Source organism: Diabrotica virgifera, chromosome 5 (assembly GCF_917563875.1).
Source record: "Diabrotica virgifera virgifera chromosome 5, PGI_DIABVI_V3a".
NCBI lineage: Eukaryota > Metazoa > Arthropoda > Insecta > Coleoptera > Chrysomelidae > Diabrotica > Diabrotica virgifera.
In genome coordinates, this window is record NC_065447.1 from 78,888,979 (window position 1) to 78,911,261 (window position 22,283).

The following is a 22,283-nucleotide window of genomic DNA, read 5'->3' on the forward strand; positions in this document are numbered from 1 at the left end:
TATTATATACGCGTAGAAATAATATTTGAAGATTTCTATTAATGTTCACTTAAAGAAATACACAATAATATGTTTCATTTAATTTGTATAAATGGATTATAAAGTGTTTTTATGAAGCACCTTTGTTCAGAACACACTGTAACTGTAATTGAATGAAGGTGACATTTTAGCATAAATTGGTAACATTTATTTGACAGTTATGGTGATGACACTTCATATTTGTTTTTATTCTTTACTATAAGTATTTGTTTTATTATACTTACTGTTTTATTATTTACTTTAAGAGGATCGGTACGTATTTTCGGCTGCAATGCTATTCAAATGGGGATTCATTTTTTTCGAATCCTGAGAAAACTAATAAGTATTTTTGAAAAATTTAAACGCAGAATGAAAGATTACGTTATTAGCGAGGGCCGAAAGTCCCTGAGAACTTCTATAATGTTTATTTTAATAAGTTACAGGGGTGAAAAACTGAGAGAAAATTTAGTGTGATTTTTAATTTCAAATATCTCATTCAAAATAAACTTTTTATTTATTCTAAGGGACTTTCGGCCCTCGGTAATAATTTAGTCTTTCATTCTGCGTTTAAATTTTTCAAAAATATTTATTGGTTTTTTCAGGATTCGAAAAAAATGAACACAATGCCGTGGTAATATTTTCTAAATCTATCTTTGTCTTACAACGCACTCAGCCGAATATAATATTGTCAGCATATATTGTCAGTCAGACACTGACAATCAGTGACAATTTGAAATATTTGACATTGCATCTGGAATATTTTGAGTTATTGATGAAATATTATTGATATATAGTGTATTTGATAAATAATTGATTTAAGACGTGAACTTAACAAAAAGTTATTTATTGTGTATTATTTGTGGAAGATCCAAGCAGAGAATACATCAGGATAATATATTCTGTGATCCAAGTATTTTGTTGTTAAAGATGTTCAAAATTGTAAGCGTTCCATAACAATATATTATTAAAAAATCACTTTAACACTTTTCCTCTTTTCTCGATTGAGTATTAGTTTTTGTTGTACAAATAAATTATTACAATCACTGAATACATAGTTACTGAAAAAAATATCACATTTATTAACTGAATTAATAATTTGCAATTATAAAAATAACATTTATCCAAGAACATTCAAAAGCCATCTCTTTAAATTAATGATGACATTTTCAAGTAGAATGACATTCTAGTAATGTTTACATATCCATACCAGTGTGAATTTTACTACACGTAATTTGCCGTGTAAAGACAGATAAAGTAGGGATACACGTAAAATATTTGCGAATTATGTACCCATAGCCTTAACGTAAGAATATAACTTAATTTTTGTTCTCTATTTCCAAAGTTTTTATTTATTTATATTGAATATTAATTTGTTTTGTTGTATAATCCACGTTTGCAATAATTATGTGATCTATTTGATTTAAAATGGATTCAGGATTTTTTTATACTTTGGTATAAATTTAGATCTCTAACGTAGATAATGACGTGCAACAGTAAGTGTATTAGACGGACTGTATATACTTTCCAATTCGTTTGCAGCAGTATTTCATCTCCGGATCCAAAATATCTTTCCTACGTTGTAGGTAGTATTTATAAGTAACTTGAAATAGATCCATTGCTCTTGTTATTTTTGTTTCCAATAGTTCTTATTTATTGCGTTTTTCTACCTCGGTCGAAACCTTTTAATTTCCATTTTTTATATATGTCCCAACCGTCTTAATCATTGAGACTTTATTACGCCTATTATGGTAGGTTCTTGATATACCTCTTTTAGGTCCTTATTTGTCCTCATAGTATAGTCCATTTTGTTTTTAACCCCAAATATCGTTCTTAATACTTTATACCTCTATACCAGTTGTGAATGCCATTTTTGTTTTAGAATCGGGCCCTGACCATGAAATCAAAAAAGAAGTCAGCAGCAGTGATGACGAAGGCAATTTCTCCACTTTAAGGGAACTACTCATCCGACCATCTCACAAACCAAATGGCTCACGGGCCGCTTCTCCTATAATTAAGAATGAATCCAAAAAGAAAATATCACCTTCAAAAGCCTCTGATCTTGTCGACGATGCTATAGCCAGCGTTATAGAGGACAGTGTAGCAGCTCAAAATCCCGCCGAGTCTAGAGAGCTGAAGCATTACATCAGGAGGTACCATTGGCAACAAAAAGGAAGGGGGCAGTTACCTATAAGGATAATGACCTTGACTGAGAGTAAATTAATGTATCCTAATACTCCACATAGTTGGTTGTGCGATGGAAAACTTTTGAGGTTGAGTGATCCTGGCTCTTTGGAGAATTACAAAATTTTTCAAGTAAGTAATTTTTATTTTTTATTGTGCATTTATTTTATTTGCTTATTAAGGATAATTTTAATAAACAACTATTGTTTACCTTTATTTACCTTTATTTATTATTTTTAATCTCTATAAACTTTTTTTTTGTTATTTGACAATATGTATTGTGGATTCGTTTTTTTACTTAAAACAATGTCTATACTAAGGATTTTTCTAATATTAAGTTTTCACTGTATTCCTTCAGTCCACCGTTCTCTTCAGTTCTTTCTGTTTTGCCAGTCTCCTTCCTGTAGATTTTTGCTTTCCATTGCTTTATCCACTTCATCTCTGAAAGATCTTCAAGGTCTGTCTCTGTACCTTCTTTCTATCGGGCTTCACTATGTTATTCTGTGTATCCAACGTTTTTTGTCTGCTCTTCTGACATGTCAGTACCAGGTTAATCTATTCTGTTGTATGTAGTTTATTATATCTGAGTTAATTTCCATTCTTTTCTTATTATTTATTCTATCTCTTCATGTTACTATGCAGCTTCTCCTTAGGAATTCCATCTCTGTTGCTCTTGTACAGGATTTATATTAGCATTCAAAAAATAAGAGTACATAATCCATATCGATTTAATTTTTAAAAGTCTCAAACAAATATTATTTACATGCATTGTTTTGATTTCGTAAATTAGGTGACATTGCTTCTGCAATGTAGGCCACTCGTTTTGAAAAACAACGGAGTCAGCAATTATGTACTATTAGTAATTCACGGTCACATTCAAGAATGAAATCACCACAAACAATTGAGATTTATTTATAGATACCTAGAAAGTAAAGAAAGGGATTATTCATTATTCCGAAACCGACGTGGTTAGAGTAGAGACATTATCCATCCCGACACCAACTAGTTACTGTCATATTTAGTGTTCCAAATAAATATATTTCGGTAATTAGTGTTTCAACTAAATCAACCCCATCATCGGGGGTAACAACCCCCAGTACCAAGATACTCTTATTTTGTTTTTGGTTTTCTTATTATCCAATTTTCACTCCCATAAGCCAGGATGCTTCTTGTCATGTCTATATTCTTCTTTTTATTTTTATATTGATGTTCTCTTCCCATAGTACCGAGTTCAATTTTCGTATGCAGTCTCTTGTTGGTCCTAGTCTATTTTTTTTATATCTTTTTCAGTTGTTCCTTTGTTTGATATTATGAAACCTAAATACTTGTACTTGTTCCTTTGATTTGTTTACCTTCATGTCTTTCCAGCTGATTTATTTTTGTATTCTCCGTTGTTAATTATTCATTTTGTATTTAGGTCTATTTCGATTTCATTCTTTGTATATTCCTGTTCCAGTTTTCTCATAATAAAGCTGAGATCATCTTCGTCTTGTGCGATCACTATTTGATCGTCATCAAAACTTAGGCTATATAGATATTTGTTCCTTATTAGTATGCCCATTCCTTCGCATTTTCTTTTCCATTCTTTCAGTGTTTTTCCAGAAAGATTTTGAACGGGGTAGGGGATGTGGATCACCCCTGTCGCAGTCCCTTTGTCATGTTAAATGCACTGCATATTGTATTGTACGTTTTGATATCTACTTTGTTATTCTATTTCTATTTGTAAACTATTATAATGTTTTGCAATCTGTGAGAAATTAAGTGTCATTGTATCTTTGTTTATGTGATTCATTCGGATACTTTTCAGAACTTGGTTATTATTTTTAATGCCTATTAACTAAAATTAGTTTAAAATACATCAAATGTCAAAATAAGCATATGTATTTTCAACTGATATTGTGGTTAATTCCTATTAAACATAGTAAATAATAAAGTTTCACAAGAAAATAATTTCTGAATAATATTCCAGTACTAAGTTAATCGGGGTAGTTCTTATCTTGTTAGAAAACATAGTTTTTGTTATTACTTTTTTATTTACTTTTTGTAATTGGTTAAATATCACTAAATGTATGAATTATTTCTTTCAGGATCAGTGGGGACGTGGTCAGCCCATAGTCGTCTCAGATGTAACGCGGAATTTCAACGCTGAGCTGTGGAGTCCGGAATCCTTCGCTCGGGACTTCGGAGACGAGAAAAACGATCTAGTCAACTGCATGACAGGAAAAGTGTTGCCGAATCAAACGATGCGCAAATTCTGGGAAGGATTCGACCATTTCACCAAGCGTTTGAAAGATGATAGAGGCCACCCGTTGTTGCTCAAATTAAAAGACTGGCCACCAGGTGAAGATTTTGCAGAAGTTTTGCCTACAAGATTTGCTGACCTCATGAAGGTGCTACCTTTGCCGGAATATACACGTCGAACTGGGCGAATTAATCTAGCTAGCAGGTTTGTTTATGTTTTGTATTAAGTTATGTTTCTCACTTACCACATAGTCCAAATTATTACTGGTGTTACCAATTTAGTCAAATACGTCATCGAACTAATTCAATCTTTTTGCGTTGTGAAATATTTTCTCCAAGATCTTTTATTTTTTAGTTGAAATAGATTAGATTAGATTATGTGAGGTCGTAAGGCTATGCAGCCTCTTCGCACTTAGACCTATAAAGATCTTTTGTGCATACCTTAATCTAGTTAAACTCTAGGATGCCAATACTTCTGATGAAGTTGATTAACATCCTAGGTGACTCGTTTCGTATGTCAGAGGGCGCTAGGGTGACCTCGTCTAGGAATTTTAGTCGTTTGCAGAACAGTGTTACGCAATTGCATAGTATGTGTTCTGCCGTTTCTTTTTCGTTGTCACAGAAACGACAGTTCTCACTATCTGATTTGCCCATTTTTTTGAGATGATACCTCAGAGGGCAGTGTCCAGTGAGAAGGCCAGTGACCATTTTTATATCTTTTTTACTCATTGCGAGAAGGCAGTTTCTTGCAGTAGGCAACACTTTTATGAGCTTTTTTGCTTGCCTTTGTCCTGGTGTGTTAGACCAGTATAGTTGTAGTTGATCGAGTTCCCAGGTCCGGAGTTCCTCTCTGATGTGGCTTTTTGGTAGTCCACCGAAGGGTTCTGGGCCTTGGAATGGGGTATTGGTCCCTTCTTTTGCGAGGCTATCAGCTCCCTCATTTCCTGCAATTCCCTTGTGACCTGGCACCCACATCAAAGTTACTTTGTTGCGTTCCGCCAGCTTCTTAAGTTATTGTTTAAAGTCACAAACCAACTTTGACTCACAAGTAAATGACTTTAGAGCCTTTAAGGCAGCTTGACTGATAAAATGAAGATTTTTGCCCTACGAATGTCTCGGTTGAGACATTCTTGGGCACTAATCTGTATGGCATGTATTTCTGCCTGAAAGATAGTTATGGCGTTTCCAAGAGATTTGGATAACCTGAAACTCGGCCCAGTAAATCCCACTCCCGCCCTTTCATCTACCTTAGATCCATCTGTATACCATACGAGTGAACCTTCCTTCAGTTTCGGTTCAACTGCTTCACCCATTTGGTGGTTTTTATGACCACTTCAAATGGTGTTTCGAAGTCAAATTTGACTGGCATGACAACTGTCGGCTCATCCTTAGCAAAGGAATTTCTTCTGAGATTTTATGATGGCCCACTAGATCGCCAAGTTTCATTATTTGTGTCTGTCGAAGCTTTAAGGCGGTGGTTACTGCCTCCCTCCTTATGCAGAGCAGGGGAGGAAGGTTCAGCATCGCCTCTAAAGCTGCAGTGAGGCATGTTGACATTGTCCCTGTGATTCTCAGACAAGCTAGCCGCTGCACTTGTTGCAGCTTTAGTTGACATAAATATATTTTTTATTTCATGATTTTAAATTTTCGTTACGTTCGTCACGAACTCCAAAACTCCCTTTCCAACTTTTAAATTGGTTATTACCCAGTCATATATTAAGATGCAATAAGAATTTGCTTAATATTTGAAATATTTGTTTTATTTTGTTGCTTTATTTTCAACTGTTTTCAACTTTTCAACTAAATATCTTTTTTAGGTTACCGGACTGCTTCGTACGTCCTGACCTGGGTCCCAAGCTGTACATTGCTTATGGTGCACCTCTTCATCCAAGTAAAGGAACCACAAACCTCCATCTTGACATTTCCGATGCTGTCAACGTCATGATGCACGTAGGTATTCCCAAAGATGTCGATGCTGACGAGAACATTAAAGAAGCATTCCGCGCCATTGATGAAGCTGGTTGTGACATATTGACACGAAGACGCGTTAGGGACAAAGGAGGATTGCCTGGAGCACTCTGGCACATTTATAATGCTCGAGACGCTGATAAGATACGGGATTTGCTAAATAAAGTGGTGATTGAAAAAGGAGGACGCCTAGAACCAAACAATGATCCAATTCACGATCAGAGTTGGTACTTGGACGGACCGCTGAGGGAAAGGCTGTATAAGGAATATGGTGTGGAAGGTTATGCCATTGTACAATGTAAAGGAGACGCTGTGTTTATTCCAGCGGGAGCACCGCATCAAGTTAGGAATTTACACAATTGTATTAAGGTAAATATTTATTTTTATTTTATTTTTTTAGTGATATAATTGTAAAACACCAGAAAATCATAAATCACTACTAATGAACAGTCAGTTAGTATAAGCATACGTAATTATGTAGCCTAATTATTCAATACTTGAAATGAATGTCGACTGAATTCAAGTTCTCTGTTTAACCCAGCCAGCTATGACAATATCAAAAGGCACCGCTAGAAAAATATTGCAATATGCGGTTCAGAGAACCTGTATCAAACGAGTCTTTGTACTCTAATACAGAGTATGGCATTAGTAAAATTAGAAAATCTACAGTTTCGTTTTGATTGAAATCTGTCTCCTGCCATCCCCCGATAGTACCATTTCTAGGTTCTACCGTTTCTCAAGGAGGCTCTGCATAAGACAAATTTACACCAAAACGTCCGTAGTTCTCGGTACAAAAATAAAACTATACCGTAGCATGGTTAGAACGCCCTCTAACGGGGAATAAGTGATATGAATGTCGACTCGATTCAAGTTCTCTGTTTAACCCAGATATGACAATATCAAAAGGCACCGCTAGGAAAATATTGCAATATGCGTTTCAGAGAACCTGTATGAAACGAGTCTTTGTACTCTAATACAGAGTATGGCATTAGTAAAATTAGAAATGATGGCAGGCGACAGATTTCAATCAAAATGAAACCAAAGATTTTCTAATTTTACTAATGCCATACTCTGTATTAGAGTACAAAGACTCGTTTCATACAGGTTCTCTGAACCGCATATTGGAATATTTTTCTAGCGGTGCCTTTTGATATTGTCATATCTGGGTTAAACAGAGAACTTGAATCGAGTCGACATTCATTTCATTTATTCCCCGTTAGAGGGCGTTCTAACCATACTACGGTATAAATAGTTTTATTTTTGTACCGAGAACTACGGACGTTTTGGTGTAAATTTGTCTTCTGCAGAGCCTCCTTGACAGCAGGTAGACCTAGAAATGGTACTATCGGGGGATAGCAGGAGACAGATTTCAATGGGCTGCACGTCTAGCAGCCCTGTATCACTGTGAAAATACTTTTAAGACGATAAAATAAAAGACAACACTGAATAAATAATGATGACCAAGATACACACAGGCAATATTCCAGAAGATTGGCTAGTTTCAGAATTTATTACGTTACCAAAAAAACAGGGAGCGAAAGAGTGCGGAGAATATAGGCTAATGAGCCATGCATTAAAACTTTTTTGTTTAATTGTACATCGCAGAATATACAACATATGCGAAGAGAGCATAGGTATAAGACATACAGTTTGGATTCATGAAAGGCGTAGGTACGAGAGATGCATTGTTTAGTCTATAGATATTATTCCAAATATACAAACATGGCTTGCGATATCTACTGTTTCTAACTACTATCTACTATCTAACTGCTTTGTGGACTACCAAAAAGCATTTGATACAGTTCAACACCGAAAAATGATGGATGTTCTAACAAAAACCCAAATGGATGATAAAGACCGGTATATAATACAAAAAATACAAAATTGCCACAATCAGCCACAATAACAACAAATCTTGGAGATGAACCGACGGAAGCGATCCAGATTCTGCAAGGCGTTAGACAGGGATGTATACTTTCACCTATATTATTTAACCTATATTCAGAGGAAATACTTAGTGAAGCCTAGGAAAATTGCGAACATGGAATATGTACTCCTAAATGGAGAACGCCTAAACAACATCCGCTATGCAGATGACACCGTTATTTTTGCAGAGAGTTTAAACAGATTACAGCAACTAATAAACAAAGTTAATGAAGTAAGTGAAAGATTTGGACTACAAGTAAACATATCAAAAATTTATGATCATCAGCAAGAATAAAATTAGAGAAGTCCAACTGCTTATCAAGAATACACCAGTAGACTGGGTAAAACAGTTTACATCTTGGAACAATAGTAAACGAACAGTGGGATCACTCACAAGAAGTAAAATGTAGAATAGAGAAGGCAGGCATTCAACAACGTAGCCAAACTCTTTAAAAGCCACAACCTTAATCTGGAGATAACAGTAAGGCTCCTAAGATGTTATATCTTATCAATTTTATACTACATAGTTGAATTCGGGACATTCACTGAAGCGATGGAGAAAAAACTTGAAGCATTAGAAATGTGGCTATACAGGCGAATTCTAAGGATATCATGGACGGACAAGATAACTAACGAGACGATACTATGAAGAATGGGGAAGGAAAGAAAAGTGATGATCCTGGCAGGATCCTATATGGTGGTACGGGAGGTTGGTACCCCCGATGATGGGGTTGATTAAGTTGAAACACGATTCGCCAGAATATATTTATTTAGAACACTAAATACGACAGTAACTAGTTGGTGGACAACGTATCTGATCTAACCACGTCGATGTCTGAATAATCAATAATCTCCTCTTTATTTTCTCCGTATCTATAAATAAATCGTAATTGTTTTGTTATGATTGACTACACCTGAATGTGACCGTGAAAATACTAATAGTAAGATAATTGCTGACTCCGTTGTTTTCAAAAGGAGTGGCCTATATTGCAGAAGCAATGTCACCCATTTACGTAATGTAAACAGTACATGTAAACAATATTTGTTTGAGACTTTAAAAATTAAATCGATATGGATTACTCTTATTTTTTGGATGCTAATATAAATGCTGTACAATACAATTAAAAGGAGAAAGTTAGAATCCTCTAATACATAATGAGGAACGGCACTAAATACAGATTACTGAAAATAATCCTTCAAGGCAACGTATTCAGAAAGCAAGGAATTGGAAGAAGAATAATATCATGCTTAAAAAAAATGAGGAATTGATTCACTACAACAAAAACTGATCTATTTAAAGCTTCAGTTAATAAAATAATTATAGGCAGAATGATCACCAATATTTAAAACGAGTAGGTACCAACAGAAGAAGATACACACGCTCTGATCACGCGCTTTGCCCTGTTTATTAATATTAATATGCTGTAGTTGTAATAATTGTTACATTTTGCAATTCTGTAATTACTCATATTATTTTTTTTTATTCCAGGTGGCTCAAGACTTTGTTTCGCCAGAGAACGTAGCCCATTGCTTCCACTTGACACAGGAGTTCCGTGATCTAACAGAGACCCATTCAAATCATGAGGATAAGCTTCAAATTAAGAATATTATCTATCATGCTGTGAAAGACTCACTCTCATCACTAAGTGCAATAATAAACAGCCACATAAACGTAAAAGGCGAAAAAGATATAAAAGCTGAAAAGGATATAAAAACGGAGAAAGATGCGAAAAGTGAAAAAGATTCTTCCAGCAGTGAAAGAAGTAACGGTAGTACTTCGAATGATGCCAAATCGGACTGAATTTTTGTGGCAACCTGAATTTTATTGTGATAATAGTAGACGCGATTATCTGTTCATTAAAAGATATACATGTAGACAGTAAAAAAAGAATTGACCGAAATGCTTTCGCCGCCTATACAAATACTGTAACATTGTGAATCTATAAATGTGTGATATTGACTCTTAGGGGTGCGAGACGAAAAACGAGGAGTGTCGAACATTCTCCCCCGTTTTTGCTACATTCCTGAAGACGTTTTTAAGTGTTTTGAGCGTTTTTCCTGTTGTTTTTCCTTTTTGTATATACTTGTACAAAAATGTGCCTGTTATTAAGTTTTTTTGAATGATTTTAAATGCTGAATATGCACGGTTTACCTTCCTGTAAGTAGAGACTAGTGGCCATCAGGCGAATCCCGACCTGTACTTTATTCTATTATACACTCTTTTTTGGTTGTTTGATGTACGCCAGTCGGCCTTTATCGTGTATAACTTGTCGGACAAGCCGCAGAAGTAACCACAAGTCAGTCAAATTTGATGTTTCAAATTCAAATTGTAAAATGTAATCGTTTGCGGTAAGAGTTTTATACATTTTTTAGTACTACTACAAAATAAGGAACTCATGTGCGTTAGAAATTTAAAAGGTGGTTGTTAATGTGGAATATTGTTATACTAAATAATCTGGATTACCTCAGTTGATACTTCTGATTAATTCGTTTTATATATAAAATACTTTCCAATTTGTTTAATAGATGCATTCAGTTGATATGTTTAAATAAAATTTATCCCTTTGCCAGTAAGCGTTTACATAAATATGAACTACTGATCTTTCCTTCCTTTTCTTTCTTCACTAAACAGTGAATTTTGTTTGAATTGTGTTTGAATTATAGGGCTAGGGCTAGGATATACTAGCATAACTATGACCAGACTCTCTTTCTCTCTCTTGTCGTTTCCCATTACTGAGGATCATGATTTCTTCCAATATTCCTAACAATGTTTCTCCATTGGTCTCTATCTTCAGCTGCTCTAAGAGCTTCGCAGAATGAGTTTCCAGCTGAATGCTTTATTTGGTCAGACCATCTAGTTGGTGATCGTCCTCTTGATCTTCTCCCGGAACGTTTCCAGAAACAATTAATCTTTCCAAAGTGACGTCACCTCTGCGAATCACGTGACCAAAGAATTGCAGAATTCGTTGCAGACATATTGTGGACAGCTTTTTTTAATATTGAGTTGGTTTAGAATGGAAACGTTTGTCCTATGAGCTGTCTAAGGTATACGAAGCATTCTTATCCAGCACCACATCTCAAAGGCATCAATTTTTTGTCGCTCGCATGCGCGAAGATTTCAAGTCTCTGCTCCATATAGAAATATTGAGAATACAAGGGCATTCACCAGTCTCATCTTGATGTTTTGAGAGATAGATCTGTTTTTCCAAACTTTAGTTAGGCGACTCATCGCATTTTTTGCCATACCAATACGTCTCCCAACTTCTGCTTCACAGTTACCATCGTTAGATGACCAGACTAGTACGACCAAATTTTAACATTAATTGAAAGGAACACTCTAATAACACAAGTAAATCCATATATTCTATTCTTCCTAGTCGGTCATCCGATTCCGACATCGTCCCATCTGGAAAATTGTCAATGATTTCTCTTAAAACTGTCTCCATCTTTCTCTATCCTCTGCAACTCTGAAGCAAAGGTTTAGTGCAGCTCCGACCTCTTTTGTAATATGGTCCACATATATTTTGTTTGTGATCTTCTCCGGGCTCTAGCTCCTTGCATCATCCCCTGCAATGTCAGCTTCTTCAGACCATCTCTTCGCACCACATGACCAAAGTAAGCAGTGATTTTTTTGAGGCCTACCTGTAACGTCTATAATGCGTTTATCAACTTCCTTTAAATACCATTCAGATCCAATAGAAAAATGTAGAAGGTCATTGTTTTTACCAAGCCTTATATTTGTATCCATGGTGATGTTCTGGCTTTTCCATACTTTGGTGAGCTTTATCATTGACGGCCATGCTTCCGAACTGACTCGTTCTATTTGTTCTAACATATCCGTCAATTCTTCCAAGGATTCGACAATAAGCGTTGTATTGTATCATCTGCATAAGTTGTTGATTCTTCTGCCGCCAATGGATATGCCCTGTTCCCAGTAACAGTTCCCTAAACAACCCCAGTAACACGATCCTGCCAGGTCACCATATGCCGATCTTGGTACTGGGGGTTGGTACCCCCGATGATGGGGTTGATTAAGTTGAAAACACTATTTACCAGATATATTTATTTGGAACACTAAATACGCCAATAACTAGTTGGTGAACAAAGTCTATGATCTAACACCGTCGATGTCTGAATAATGAATCAATCCCTCTTTTAATTTCTCCGTATCTATAAATAAATCGTAATTGTTTTGTTATGGTTGACTACACCCGAATGTGACCGTGAATTACTAATAATATTAGAATCGCTGACTTCGGAGTTTTCAAAACGAGTGGCCTACATTGCAACATCAATGTCACCCATTTACGTAATGTAAACAATGCATGTAGACAATGTTTGTTTAAGACTTTTAAAAATTAAATCGATATGGAGTACTCTTATTTTTTGATGCTAATATAAATCCTGTACATGTTGAACAGATTGGGGCTTATTATGTCTCTGATAGTTCTCCATGAGCCCAAACTTTTGCTGAGATTTCTATGTAGAGGTTTACTAGCAATGTCACTAGGTGTTTTGGGAGCACTCACGTCCTTTAGGTATTTTCACATTTTGTCCTAACTCGCACAGTCGAATGCCTTACTGTAATTAATGTTCTACATGTGCTTATATATTGAATTCCTTTGCTTTTTCGATGATCTGTGTTAGGTTCATAATATGCTCTATGATGCTCCTTTCTGCCGTAAATCCTGCTTGTTCTGACACATTCAGATATCCAGATATTCTATTACCTGTTTGTTTGTCTCTCTGGTTAATATGATTGCTCATTTTAAGTACATAATTCAGTTCTTATTCTGTAGTAATAAGACCCGGTAATAGGGACACTTTTTTCTTTCTTTTGTCCTAAGTTCTTGGTCAGTAAGCCAGATTTTGGCTTATGCTTGCTTTATATGTGTGTTTTATCATGTGTGTTCAGATATTATTCATACAGCTACCACCTTATAAAGTACTAAATTAAAAATGTCTATCATTTCAGATTTAGTGTAAAAATATTACAAGATGAAATTCTTACCGCACTGTAACTACTGTAAAAAGTGTACTTTATTCCTTTTAAGTATTTGTATATCTGTGATTTTACACTAAAGTATATGTGGCTAATTTCTGCTGTTGCTGCACAAGGCCTTTGTATATCAATGTTTAAAAGTACCAATGGTTATTTTTCAACTAATTGTATACTGTGCCTGTCAAAAAAGAGAAAATATAATGGTATTTTTAGCAGTCCGCTATTCAGTATTCAATGTGGGTAAAAAAATGTTCAGACTTTATAATAGATAGAAGTGGGTATATGTGTATTTAGATTCATTCATATTGCGAACTAAACCGCAAAAACCAAGCTGTAATTTTTACTAGTATGATCGTATCACAAACTGAATGTATCTAGCTACACACTTATCTAGAAGAGTGTTAGAATTATGCAAAAGAGATGTTACTGAATCCGGTAACATGTGTATTAAGAATAAAATCGATTTTGTAACACCTCTATTTTTGAGAAAACTTTAAAGTGCTATTTCGAAGTGCCAATTGATTATTTTAGGGGGAACGACTTAGCGATTGGTTGGGTCAGCGGCGGGGCGACCAACATTTTTGGGGGAAATTGGTTGTTCGATTTTGACTCGGCTCAGAGGGGGCAAGGTCGCAAGTTAAAAATGATCTCGATTTGTGTTTTTCTTTACAACGATTAGTGTAATTAATGATTCCACTTTTAGAGATCACCTTTCGAGTTCTATTTTGAAGTAAAGAAAATATAGAGTTTATTTACAAAAATAGGAGTCTTACGAACGTGACTTAAGTTTTTGGAAAAAATGTGAAAGATGTAAATTGTCCTATAATAGCTGTATTTTTATTCTTAAACATATCTAAACAAAACAGAACAACCCACTCACACAAAAATGTTGACATAACTGTGTCGCAAAACGTCCTACATATTTATGTATGTATATTGTATATGCCGCTTGCCTATCTTGTTTATGGCATTAGTTATTAATTAACATGTACTTTCAAGTCTTTTTATAATAATCTTCTTTGTACAATACTTTGTTTTTTCCTTAAACTCTAATAAGTTCTGTGGCCAAAATTAAGGCCAACAGTTTTCTTATATTAGTAGTTTTAGTTTCTCATCTAGTTCAAACGTCAGTTGACTCAGTTTCTGCCTTACATCACTTAGCACATTACAATGGCATAATATGTTTCTGACAGTCTCTTCTTTCATTTCGCACTATTAGTCCAAGAGGCAGCGCTGAAAAATCTATTTGAATTTACTAAAGCTAGATTTTTCACAGTTGATTACTGTGATTGTGTAGAGAAACATACTGCGGTCGGTCAAGCGAAACGTAGAACAGGGGTTACTGAAAGGGTATCAAAGTTGCTTTTCTACGAAGATAATTAAATCAATTTACTAAGGCTGAAAATCAGTACACACATTCTAAATTAAATATAAATAAAAGTTATTATAGTCGGTCAGCTGTATGACGGGACAGAGCCGGTCGGTCGGCCCCAGTGAATGTACAGGGTTATTCACTATATTTTGACCCCCTTGTAAACTGCTTTTTTACAGAATTAGAAAAAAATGTAAAATACTAAAGTTATTCGATTTTTAAAATATGATTATTTGACATATATATCGTACTAGTGACGTCATCCATTTGGGCGTGATAACGTAATCGACTATTTTTTTTAAATGCGAATAGGGGTCGAGTGCTAGCTCATTTGAAAGGTTATTCAATTCCCTATTCAGTAATATAAACATTAACATGATTAATTATACAGGGTGTCCAAAAAAAATTTAATTAAATTAATTGTTTAATTAATAATTAAAATTTTTTTTTGGACACCCTGTATAAATAATTATCTTAATGTTTATAGTATTGTCTAGAGAATTGAATAACCTTTCAAATGAGCTAGCACACGCCCCCTATTCTCATTTAAAAAAATAGTCGATTACGTCATCACGCTCAGATGGATGACGTCACTAGTACGATATATATGTCAAAAAATCATAATTAAAAAATCGAATAACTTTTGTATTTTACATTTTTTCTAATTCTGTAAATAAAGCAGTTTACAAGGGGGTCACAATATAGTGAATAACCCTGTACATTCATTGGGGCCGACCGACCGGCTATGTCCCGTCATGCAGCTAACCGACTATAATAACTTATTTATCTTCAATTTATAATGTGCGTACTGATTTTCAGCCTTAGTACCTTCGTAGGAAAGCAACTTTGATACCCTCTCAGTAACCCCTGTTCTACGTTTCGTTTGACCGACCACAGTATGTTTCTCTACACAATCACAGTAATGAACTGTGAAAAATTTAGCTTTAGTAAATTCAAAGAGATTTTTCAGCGCTGCCTCTCCGTCTATATCTGCACTATGGTTCATTCATCTTACTTAGTTTGTATACATAGATGGTGCAATATCCAGTCACCGTTTTGATCTCTCGTTTATTGAGGTTCATCAAATCGTTCGATAGTTTTTTTATCGATATTCTTGATTATTTTTGTCAGTCTAGATTTGCCCTTGAGTGGTTCTCCATTTCTTTTGATGATTCCTCAGCAGCCATGTCTGAACCTCGTTTTTCGTAGTATCGTAAGTGATGCTACGAAAGTTTCTGTCAAACAGCATATCTAGAGCTACATAGTTTATGGGCTTTTGTAGCATGAAAATATGTGTAGGTACCTTAAATGTGTTAATTTTCAATATTTTATTGAAATATTTTTTGTCAAAATAATCATCAATCTTTCACATTTTATTTTAAAATTTAACGCTTTTTACAATAGTATTGATCAATAGTACTAGACAATTTTGCTTTGTTTGGTTTTCAACAGTTTCAAGAGATTTTCTTTATTTTAAAACTGTAGAACTGTAGAAAATGATCTTTTTTGTGAGGGGCGGTGTTAAAACAAAGACCCTCGCACTTGTCAGAGAATTTTGATTGGTTTATGTTCTTTTTTGTACATTGAAAAATGTTCGTTTATCCTATATATAAATATTGTATATTATTTGGAGAACACATTATTTATTTGCTTTTACAGTAATGTACAGTAGTAATAGATTTTTGTACAGTAACGAATATGTTTCCTTTAATTGCCTGTTAAAGAGGCCCAATATAGTTTTTTTGTACTATGTATATTATGTAAGATTATAGGTTTGAATAAGAAAATGTTTATTACAATCCTTTGTTTTTTTATTTACAAACTAATTTCCTTTCCCTCGAGAGTCTTCACACAGAATAGAGCAGTGACAACGTGGTGTGTTATATGGTTTTCAACATATTAAAAGAAGAAATTAAATCGGCATTAAAAAACAGCAAAAATGGTAAAACTGTAGGTCCAGACCAAATCCCAGTAGAAAGCCTAAAATGCATAAATGATGAAACCTTGAGACATTATCGTAGACTAACACAGTGTACAAAAAAACATACCAAAACAATGTTTACTCTCCACCTTTTGTGCTATACCTAAAAATACAAACGCTAAAGATTGCAGTGAATACAGAACAATATAATTAATAAGTCACATTCTCAAATTATTCTTGAAAATAATACACGGTCGTATAAATAAATAACCGGAAGAAGGAATAGGTGATAGTCAATTTGGATTAGGATTCAGAAAACGGACTAGGAACCAGAGAAGCGTTATTTGCTTTTAATGTGTTAGCTCAAAGATGTATGGATATGAATGTAGATGTGCATGTTTGTTACGTTGATTGTGAGAAAGCATTTGACAAAGTCAGACATGAAAAATTAGTCCAAATTCTAAAGACAAAAAACATAGACAAAAGGCACTTACGAATAATAACAAACCTTTACTGGAATCAAAGAGCACACATTGTAATAGATAACGAATCCAGTCCAGAAGTTGAAATCAGGAGAGGAGTTGGGCAGGGATGTATGCTTTTTCTCATGAGGATCTTTCAGTGCGTCACAGTTTTTCGATTTCTTTCTAACGCATTAAATTGCATGTAACAGAAAAAAACGCACGTCGGTGATTACATTTCGTCGGTGACATTTATAACATTCTAGTTGTCAATAGATGGCGCTATAATCGAGAAAGAATTATGTACGAATTATACAGGGTGTCTCGGAAAATAGTGCGTTCCTTAAAGGTATAGGTGGAAGGCACCATGTAGAACAAAAAACTCTTATAACATTTTTTTCTAAATGCAATCGTTAGACCAAAAAATTAAATTACATTTTGGTATGCAAATTTAAATCTGACAACTATGTGCGGTACGCAAATTTAAGCATAGACAGTCCCATGTAAATATATAGAAGATAGACAGTAAACAGATAGTTTTAAAGAATCCTGTTTAGTGTCAATGCCGAAAATGTTTTCGAATCGTGAGTGTATTACCTATTATGTTATTACGTTGATTATTTATGGCAGATCACTAAATGGAGAGGCATACTATAATTAATTTCTTTCAAAATGTTTTGCCGGTATTTCTCGTCGTATGAATGGTGTTTGTGAAAGGTTACTTGAAACATCTATTCGGTATAATAATTATTTTCAAGTAAGTACAACTTAGTTATTTCAGTTCACAAGTAAACAAATTACTGAGACATTATCTGGTGTATTTAAGTTCCACTGTAAACTATTAAAACTATGTAATTCAGTTAAAGCTCTCAGCATTCAACACATTTAAACCTTACTAAATACATAATACTAGTTCAGTTAAAAGATGTGTTTTTATGTTAAAAGATGTGTAATTCGTTTAAAATTATGCAATCAGGGCTGCTTTATCCATTAGGCAATATAGGCAGTTGCCTAGGGCGGCAAAAATACTGTACAAAAAATATATTTGTATATAAAAGGTAAAATCGAATAACATTTAAGTACATAGTACATCCATCAATGGAATATAAGTGGGCATTCATTTCTAGAAAACAAATTGCATTTTCTTAACACTATTCATTCAAAAAGGACAGAAGTAGTAAATTTAGGGATTATTGGGCCGTCGGCAGCACCGCAAAGGCGGCGGGCGCACTATTCTATAATTTTTTTTAAACTGAATCCTTTCGGGTTATTCGTGGTTGAAAATTTGCCATTTTCATCGAAAAATGTCGCCTTTTCGGATGGTTTTTTGCGAATACCTTAAAAATTATGCATCTAATGAAAAAAACTATATAAAACATTTTTGTAGCTTATGAAAAATCAAAGAGATTCGTTCCTTCATAAGTCTTCTAGTGATAACATAAAAAGAGATATGGTAGGTGAAAAGAAATTTTTTTTGTGCATGCTCAAATGGCTGTGTTCAACTTAATAACAGAGAAATGGTCTATTTTAAGGGTATAATGCTATCAATATATTTTGTAAGTACTGCCTGAAAAGACCTTTAAAACGACCGCACTGTTAAATTTCGATTACATTTAAACTAAGAAAGATATGGTGCAACAAAAAAGGATGACTAATTTATTTTAAAATAAAATGCGTATGTATATTTTAACCCCTCATCCACCAGATTTAAATGCATCGTTTTGCTTCTACAATACCTTTTACTATAGTGTTATTTAGATGTTCAACAAGTTGAACGCGTTTAAAATGTATGGTTTTTGAAAAAAATAGGATCAAATTATAGAGAGCATTTTTAATTTTTTTTTAAATCTTCTTTTTCTCCATATAACTCGAAAATGATAATGAGATACAGTAATGAAAGAAAAATAAAATTGTTATCTAAAAGAAAACCTACATTTTTGTAAGGTATTTTTTTACGTATCTCTTATCACTTTCGAATTACATGGAGAAAAAGAAGATTTTTAAGAAAATTTTAAAATGCGCTCTATAATTTGATCTTATTCTTTTCAAAAACCATTCATTTTAAACCCGTCCAACTATTTGAATATAGAAATAACACTAAAGTAGAAGGTATTCTAGAAGAAAAACGATGCATTTAAATTCTGGTGGATGAGGGGTTAAATATACTTCTCATTTTTCCTTAAAATACATTAGTCACAAGTTTTTTGCACCATATCTTGCTTAGTTTGAATGTAACAGACATTTAACAGTTCTCGTTTTAAAGGTCTTTTCAAGCACTACAAAAGGTATTGGCAGCATTATACCCCTAAAATCGTCATTTCTCTGTTATTTTAAGTTGAATACACCGATTTGAGCATGCACCCAAAAAATTTTTTTTTTTCATCTATCATCTCTTTTTTTATTAAAACAAGAAGATTTATGAAAAATGAATCTCTCTGATTTTTCATAAACTACAAAAATGTTTTATATAGTTTTTTTCGTTAGATGCACAATTTTTATGGTATTCCCAAAAAAACAGTCTCCGAAGAGTGTCATTTTTCAATGAAAATAGCAAATTTTTAACCACGAATAACTCAAAAAGTATTGAGTTTTCAAAAAAATTTATAAAACAGGTATTGCTTAGAATTAGGTTATCTGGCCATTTCCGGTGTTAGTTTGATAAAAAATTCCACTCCCGAGAACGGGTGGGAACCACCCCTAAGTTAAAAGCGTCATAGCGTAGACTTTGTTTCTTGATCTATTCCCTACTTACAGTGAAAATATCAAGTAAATTAATGCAGTAGGATGGAATTCGGAGCCAAATATCCTCACTGACTGCACTAATAGATACCTACATCATTCATACATGAATGCATTCACTTAAAGGTTCATTTGGATATTGGATACCACACTAAAATCACCAATCACCAATAATTGACATATCTAAGTATTTAAAAAAGAGTGGATTGAGAGATTTTGATATTACTTTGCGCATTTATTTGTGCCTCCCAGTTGCCAACCAACGTGTCCGCTGAAAGGTCATTTTCAAAAATGTCAAGAATTTAAAATAGTCATGAAAATAATTTCCGATCAAGTATGACGCAAGAACGTCTTAACAATTTGTCGATTTTGTCCATAGAAAGTGACGTAACAAAGGCGATAAATTATAACATTATAGATGATTTTTCCAAAGAAAAATCAAGAAAGAAATTTGATGTGATCGAACTGGAATGACAATTTTTATGTATTCTTATTTAAATAAAAAAAATCTGCTTGCAATTTTTTTTATGCTTGAAGGGCGGCTACTAGAGAATTGCCTAGGGCGCCAATTGACCTAAACACGGCCCTGTATGCAATAGGTATTTCAATACATTTCAAAAGTAAATAATTTTAGTAAACAAATAGTAAATACCTAAGTACCTACTATTAGGTTGTATTATTTTAAATACTGTAAATCACAATCACAAACGAGTTTTTATTATCTGTTATTATTCCGTAGTGCGTACGATGTTGCCAGTTTATTAAAATTTCCAAACATTAAAATACAGGTATATGGAAAACAATGTTAACATTTTTTTGGAAACGGTTACTTTAGAAAAAAATGGTGTAGGACTTTTTTGTTCCAAATTGTGTATTCTCTCCATACCTTAAAGGAACGCACCATTTTCCGGGACACCCTGTATAATATGTATATCTACGAATATAATCTGTTCAATTTATAAGACTATACAAATCAAAGAAAATACCATTTTATAAATGCAATAAACACAATTGACTTGATTTTATGCCAAATTGCAAATAAAATGTGACAACTGTCATATTTAACTAAAATGTCATGTCACTAAAATGTATATTATCACGGACCTTTTTTTCTATCATTTGTGACCAGATTTGTGACGCACTGAAAAATGCTCATGAAAAGAAGCATATTATGTCTCCTTTACTCTTTGTATATAGTGAAGCCATTTTTGAAGAAGCATTACTATGGGAATAATAATTAACGGAAGATCTATTAACAATATAAGATATGCAGATGGCACCGTAATTATGGTAAGCACTGCTGAACAACTCCAACTACTACTAAACAAAAAACAGTTTATGTGAAGAATATGGACTAAAAATAAATATAAAAAAGACCAAATACGTGATAATAACTAAGGAAACAAACATACAAACAAGCATACCTACATTTGGGAAATTTACCGATAGAAAGGGTTGATTAATACAAATATCTATATATAGACCAGGATAGAAATAGCAAGAAATGCGTTTTTAAAAATGAAAACAGTTCTCTGCAACAAGAACCTTGGATTGGAACTGAGAGTAAGAGCTTTGAGATGCTACGTGTTCTCTATACTGCAATATGGACTTGAAAGCTGGACTTTAATAAAGCAAGAACACATAAATAAGCTACAGTCATTTGAAATGTGATGTTACAGAAGGATGTTTAGAATAGCATGGACACGGAAGAAACCGAACACAGAAGTATTGCGATAAATGGGTAAATCATTCAAAATAATAAACACAACAAAAATAAGAAAGTTACAACGTTTGGGACGCGTAATAGGAGACAGCGATATGAAATGCTAAGACTGATTATACAGGGAAAGATAAGAGGCGGAACAGTGCCGGATTAAAAATCTTGAGATCCCCTAGGCAACCTAGGCTATGAGGCCCCTTACGAAACCTCCCCCATCTCCTTTCAAAACCTCGGATAACCCCTCCATCTCCTTAAAATATCTTCCAATTCCAAATTTTCGAGCAAATCATTCTCAATAGCCATAATTGAAAGAAATGTTAGTCTGTTTTGTGCCATCCAAAATGACCATTCGCTTGTTGCATTTATAATCATTAACAAAAGATAAATCTTAAAAGCTACCAACACATTTGCAAACTTGGATTCAAGTTTGTTCTCATAAATAACCCAAAATCACTGAAGCAGGAATAAATTGTTTTCCCTGCAAGTCTTGAAGCTGGGCTATAAATATTTGAATTGCACTAGTTCATCTTCAATTTCAGGTTCAATATCATCAGTACAGTACCTATATCATCAGTACATATTTTATATAGGGTGAGGCAGATAAAGGGCCTATTAGAAATATCTCGAGAACTAAGGGCAACTGAATTATAAAAAGTGGAACAAGGAGGTTTTCAAGACTGATCTATTTAATGAAAATATTTTCATCTACTTGGTACTTCCTGTTATACCGGAAG

General features: G+C 33.9%; 1 protein-coding gene across 1 annotated transcript in view; it reads left to right on the forward strand.

The window, feature by feature from the left end:
• LOC114338582 (probable JmjC domain-containing histone demethylation protein 2C) overlaps positions 1 to 16,507 on the forward strand; it is an 88,769-nt gene extending 72,262 nt beyond the window's left edge. The window contains exons 14-17 of the mRNA XM_050651943.1: positions 1,898 to 2,331; positions 4,287 to 4,645; positions 6,258 to 6,777; positions 9,824 to 16,507. Of these exons, the coding sequence (XP_050507900.1) occupies positions 1,898 to 2,331; positions 4,287 to 4,645; positions 6,258 to 6,777; positions 9,824 to 10,135 (1,625 nt within the window). The 3' untranslated portion in view covers positions 10,136 to 16,507. The remainder of the gene's footprint in view (positions 1 to 1,897; positions 2,332 to 4,286; positions 4,646 to 6,257; positions 6,778 to 9,823) is intronic.
• The last annotated feature ends 5,776 nt before the right edge of the window (positions 16,508 to 22,283 follow it).